Source organism: Brachyhypopomus gauderio, chromosome 7 (genome assembly GCF_052324685.1).
Source record: "Brachyhypopomus gauderio isolate BG-103 chromosome 7, BGAUD_0.2, whole genome shotgun sequence".
NCBI lineage: Eukaryota > Metazoa > Chordata > Actinopteri > Gymnotiformes > Hypopomidae > Brachyhypopomus > Brachyhypopomus gauderio.
The window spans coordinates 16505129-16511128 of record NC_135217.1 but is presented as its reverse complement, the minus strand read 5'-3'; the positions used below and the strand labels follow the sequence as shown (position 1 = coordinate 16511128).

Here is a 6000-nt window from a genome sequence, read left to right as displayed (position 1 = left end):
TGTATACAGCCCCCAAACCAAAATGAGTTTGACACCTCTGATCTAAATCTTCATCATCACCCACTCTCTGTATTACATTTGTTCAGTAATCTCAAATAGACTTGATAATGTGGTTTTGATACATACACTGTATAATGTATAATAGAAAGCAAAAAACTGATGCAGCCACCTAACACTGAGTGTCCAAATGTTTGATAATTTTTATAAATGGACAAAATCTGTTCATAAAATGTAATTAATTTCTCTTCAAGTGGTAACATTGTTTTGCCTAATTAAATGTGAGTAGTTTCAATTGGCTTTGAGTGATCAATATAAGAACAAAAATTTTCTGATTTGGTCATTGTCTAAGCATGCATATTATTTCTTCAATTATTATGGATAAATGAAGCAGAGACAGCTTGTAGAGGAAATGCTAATATTTACTGAGTAAACTTTTAAAAAGCAGTTGGGACAAAGTCAGTAATTTCAGAGAATGGTGGACTCATGTCCCCAGTGTCCCCAGCACAAATGACATCTATGTCTCTGGCTAGCATTAACATTTATTTCTCCTTTATTTTATTAGCTACATTAGCTAACATAATATATTTAATTGATTACAATGCATGTGCAGACCATCTGTTAGTTACCACTGTGTGCTTGTGCATAAAAGGTATATATTGCATTTCTGCTTATTTTAAAATAAACAGGCAATGGTGAAACACTGTAGGTGGGATAATGGTGAAACACTGTAGGTGGGGTAATGGTGAGGCATTGTGAAACAATTCTCCAAGTTTGTTAACAGCATTCTGAATACTAAGAATATCTCTTTAAAACACACAATTAACTATTTTTGTATTCTGAATGTATACTGCATACTGCATTCACTACACTTACTTGCATTCAGTTACAACACAGCCGTGGTTATATGCAGTATGAACTGAGATATAGAACATTTAAATGGTATTTAGTAGTCATTATTTTATACAGTTATAATTGTTTTTTACAATCCACTAGAGCAGATTACACAATCCAGTCGAGGATTACTGCTAAAGCAAGCTGAACTGAAAGAATGGTGAGTCATTTAAGGCGTTCCATGTAATTAGCAGGGAGCATGCCAGACTTCCCCGTTCTCTGTACAGTACCATACATCCAGCCCTCATCTATTGGCTGCACATTGATGATGACATCGTTGTCCCAAAAGGAGACCTCATCATGATCTTGGGCTGTGTAATCATACAGAGCACGATAAACTCTCTGCTGTATGGACAGGGGAAAAAATATAATTAAAAATTAAAATGAGACAGACACAGTACTGTGTATTGTCTGTATTAAATACTATATCCTAAGGTCATGAGATAAAGCTTGAAACTGAGAAATACTTCAGTAGTCAACCAGACAACATAAACCAGTGAATGTAATAAAAGGCCCAAATATGTTACGTGTGCAGTGTCAAATGTTTAATGGACATCAACAGTTTATATTACTCAATAACTTAACTTTACAAATATAAACATTGAAATAACTAATGAAATGTAGTTGTATATATAAAAAACATGATATTTCTGTAGAACTGGGAATTTAAAACACTGAAATAGACCAAATGTTCTGGATAATGGCAAATCACTGATATATCATTGTCACGGTGTGTCCAAGACTCCTCCCTCGGGGTTATGCACCTGTGCGTGTGTGTTCATATGTTTCTATGCATGTGTGTGCGTTTGTTAGCATTATTTGTCGCTCCTGTCTTTTGTTTCATTAATGTTATGTGGCACTTGTGTCTTGTTAGCATCTTTGGATTTAAGTGTGTGCTTCATGCTCATCGTCCATCTATGAACATCTACTTGTTACGTGTTGTTTAAAATAAACGCTCTCATTGAACGTCTCTCCCAGAAATATAAACAATACGGTCAAAACATTTGTTAATATTTGAGGCTTTAAATCTTGATCTGAATCAAACACAATTGAAGGTGCAGCACATTCCTACAGAATGTGTCTTCCATAGGAGAGAAAAATCTGTAGTATAAGATGAGAGAATAATCTGTAGTATAAGATGAGAGAATAATCTGTAGTATAAGAGAATAATCTGTAGTATGAGAGAATAACCTGTAGTATAAAATGAGAGAATTATCTGTAGTGTAAAATGAGAGAATAATCTGTAGTATGAGAGAATAATATGTAGTATAAGATGAAAGAATAATCTGTAGTATAAGATGAGAGAACAATCTGTAGTATGAGAGAATAATGTGTAGTATAAAATGAGAGAATAATCTGTAGTGTAAGATGAGGCCTCACTGTGGTGGAAGAACGAGTTAAACGAACAGTCCAGATATCCTGCATGTTGGACTGATGAAGTTGACTATCACTCTTCTGATGGTGATGTCTGCTCTGCAGGGTATCACCTGTGCAAACAGGATATACCAAAATACATATGAATAAACAGGTGAATGAAGGAGTTAACCAGAGCTACTGGGGTTTTTTATTTGTTTACTGGACTGGACACTGTAGAAGTGAACCTTGAAGAGCTTTGTAATATTAGAGATACCAACATATGTCAAAGAGTATGGAACTCAGAAAATACTCTCACTCAGAACTACCATAATTCTGACCATAACAATAATCAATAATTTTGTTATGCCATACTATGCCACCATTTGAATGCTTGGCGGTTTGAATTTTGAATTTCTTTTCTAATTTTTTTGTAATTTGTGCGAAATGTAAAATCTTTTGGAGGAGGAATTCATGGATTTGGTAGAAATATGAACTTTGACATCTGCTATTCACAGCTGCCTACATTGCATACACCTGTTTTTATGTTATCTGGGTCAAATTTAGCCTTTTTTGTTAAACATGAACCTTGTGTTAGTCACTGGGTTGCAGTTCAACTCCCTAACCACATACAAACATTTTCTTTTTGAATAGCATCAGTTTACAGTTGTCATCCAGCTGTGTCGTGGCATCACTTTAGTTGTGACAATGACTTGGGTGGAAAGCAATGTCTCAGTGAGCCCTCATGACTGTGGTCACCTCTGAACCCCTCCCTTTAGTTATGCTGCTATAGATTAGCCTGCCACATGAGCCACATGCTGGTCACTGGAACGTGAGCTATGTACGTTTAAATCAATGGTGGTTTAAATTGATGTACACTCAGTCCATATTGTCTATCTTTTTGCAGGTTTCTACCCAAGACGATTGGATACAGGCACCTACAAGCACCTGGGAGATGGTCTGGCTTGCCGGTGGATGTACTGATGCCGGGGTTGGATGTGCCATTGTCACAAGAGGTCGTGCTGATGCTAGCTCTTACCTGAGGCTCACCATCTGCACTGAAGGGACTGTGACTACTTGGCCGGGGAACAAGAACATTAACTATTACTGTAGAACTGTAGAACCACCCTGTGCACCACAGACTTGTGCTAATGGGCCGCCCAATAGAGGATGTGTTCCCTTTTGAGTCTTGGTCCTCCCAAGGTTTCTTCCTAATCCCCACCATCATAAGTAGTTTTTCCTTGCCACTGTCGCCTTTGGCTTGCTCATTAGGGATCTGGACCCATACGATTGTAAAGCTGCTTTGTGACAACATGTGTTCTGAAAAGCGCTATATAAATAAATTTGACTTTGACTACAGTGTCTGGATTCTTAAGCAACATACTTTTATGCTGTTATTATACACCTGCCTTTCTTGTTGAAAGAGATATTGAAAGAGATGTTTAAAGAAAGCTGAAAGAGAGAGTTCCTGTCTAGCCTTCAGATCAGCCTGACCACAGCTGAGTGGCTCATCTGCAGGTTCCTCTCCTTCATCAGAACTGTTCCAGGGTGCCATGGAGACTTTACCGCAGAGCCAGCAGCTCTCTTGCGGGACTGTGTTTATTTACTATGTGGACTCTGATCTACTAATTGGGTCTCGCTGGGAAACTTAGTAAAATATTTCTTAGCCAGTAGAGGATGCATTCCTACATTTGGTCTATATTTGAATTTTGTAAATATTGTTTCTGACATGATGTATTGTAAAAAGCATTATAAACATTTTAATTACATTTTTTTCTTTTTTATTCAGTTGTATAGAACAGCAGCCCTGACATTTTTTAAAACCCTAAACATACCGTTTTTGTTGAGACTGATTCAGTTCCATTTGAAAGGAATTAGGTTTCAACCATCAGTCACTTTGTTCTTCTTTGCTGATGTACATTTTTATGTCTGTAACTTGTCACTGTGACCAGATGCAATTTGCATCTTTGTTCATCAGTTCATCATGCAGCTTACAAATGTACATGTTAATGTGCTGAAGCTAATATGACTCTCCTATGTAGCTGCCAGTTTGACTGTAGTTTGTGTGGTTTTAAACAATTGGTCATTTTGTTCCATGAAGTTAATTCCCCCATTCATTCACTTGTCTTCTCTTGCCTGCATTTGCTGTGTCATGCAGCGTAGAGGTGCTGCTGTAGACAGAAGATCTCCCATCATCCCACAGCTCAGACCCCAAGGAGCTGCACACAGACTGTGTGCAAGAGGTCATGGAACGCAAAGAGTGTTGCTGAGTTCCATGACCAGCCAGTTCTGCACACAACATCCACACACACAGATACACACCCATACACATATTTAAACACAGATACACACCCATACACATATTTAAACACAGATACACATCCATACACATATTTAAACACAGATACACATCCATACGCATATTTAAACACAGATACACATCCATACGCATATTTAAACACAGATACACAACAGGGTAAAAAATATATAGTTACACTGTAACTATTATCTTGTAAAAGATGTCAGGAAAATAAATTGTGATTTATACATATATAAACATATATCTAAATATTATTGAATATTAGTAAAATTTTATGTCATTGCATTAGAGTATGTAAATCCGAAAAAATAACTGAAAAGTGTGAAGATGTGTGTTTATGTAGTTAGGCCAGGGGTCGGCAACCCAAAATGTTGAAAGAGCCATATTGGACCAAAAAAACAAAAAACAAATATGTCTGGAGCCGCAAAAAATTAAAAGCCTTATATAAGCCTTATAATGAAGGCAACACATGCTGTATGTATCTATATTAGCCTACTATCAAAATGACTAAGTTAGCTACAAATACATAATGAGCATTCATGATTAAATGTTTATTCTCCCTGCAGTGTATTCTGTCACGATTCTCTAAATTTACAAAATAATAGAACAAATAGAGTCTTAACAAACTAAACTCTATCCTACAAAATTTCTTTAAAAACTATTTCTTTAGTGTCTTCATACATGAAGGGCAACTTTCTCAAGTGGCGGTTTAAGAGTAATAATACCTACCTCATTAAGACCTCAGGCGGCGGTTTAAGAGTAATAATACCTACCTCATTAAGACCTCAGATGTTGAAGGAACTACATGAAGAGCACATGGGTATTGTTAGGACAAAAGCTTTAGCTAGAAGCCATTTTTGGTGGCCTAGTTTAGATAAGGAAATTGAAGCCATGGCAGAGAACTGTCCTACCTGTCAAAACAACAGACATGCACCTAACAAAGCACCAGTGCACCCGTGGAAATGGCCAGAGCTGCCATGGGAGCGAATTCACATAGATTTCGCAGAAAAGGGGAAACATAATTTTTTTTTGGTTAGTGATGCATATTCACGTTGGCCAGAAGTGAAATTGATGTCAAGTACCACTGCTACAGCTGCTGTTGAAGCTATGAGGAGTCTGTTTGCAGCTTATGGGCTCCCCCAAGTGGTTGTTTCGGATAATGGCCCACAGCTTGTGTCAAAAGAGTTTGAAACATTTTTGGAAGCAAATGGAGTTAAACATATCAAGTCTGCTCCATACAGTCCATCATCCAACGGATTAGCTGAGAGGTTGGTTCAAACTTTTAAGCAGTCACTGAATAAACAGAAAGATTCGGGACGAGCCTTACAACACTGCATAGATAGTTTTCTATTCAGTTACCGAAACACTCCGTGTTCCTCTACAGGGAAAACTCCTTCTGAGTTGTTTCTAAAAAGAAATGTCAGAACCAGGTTTTC

The 6000-nt window shown here is 37.2% G+C and overlaps 1 protein-coding gene across 4 annotated transcripts in view; it reads right to left on the bottom strand.

Moving 5' to 3' along the window:
• Positions 1–398: 398 nt before the first annotated feature.
• The window catches only part of LOC143519064 (uncharacterized), a 52623-nt gene continuing 47021 nt past the window's right edge, over positions 399–6000 (bottom strand). For 3 of the 4 annotated variants that reach the window (XM_077012114.1, XM_077012117.1, XM_077012116.1), the window contains 3 exons: positions 4381–4533; positions 2272–2378; positions 399–1236 (listed from right to left, as the gene is read on the bottom strand). In XM_077012114.1, the coding sequence (XP_076868229.1) occupies positions 1057–1236; positions 2272–2378; positions 4381–4533 (440 nt within the window). In that variant the 3' untranslated portion in view covers positions 399–1056. The remainder of the gene's footprint in view (positions 1237–2271; positions 2379–4380; positions 4534–6000) is intronic. The other variant, XM_077012115.1, reaches the window with a different exon arrangement.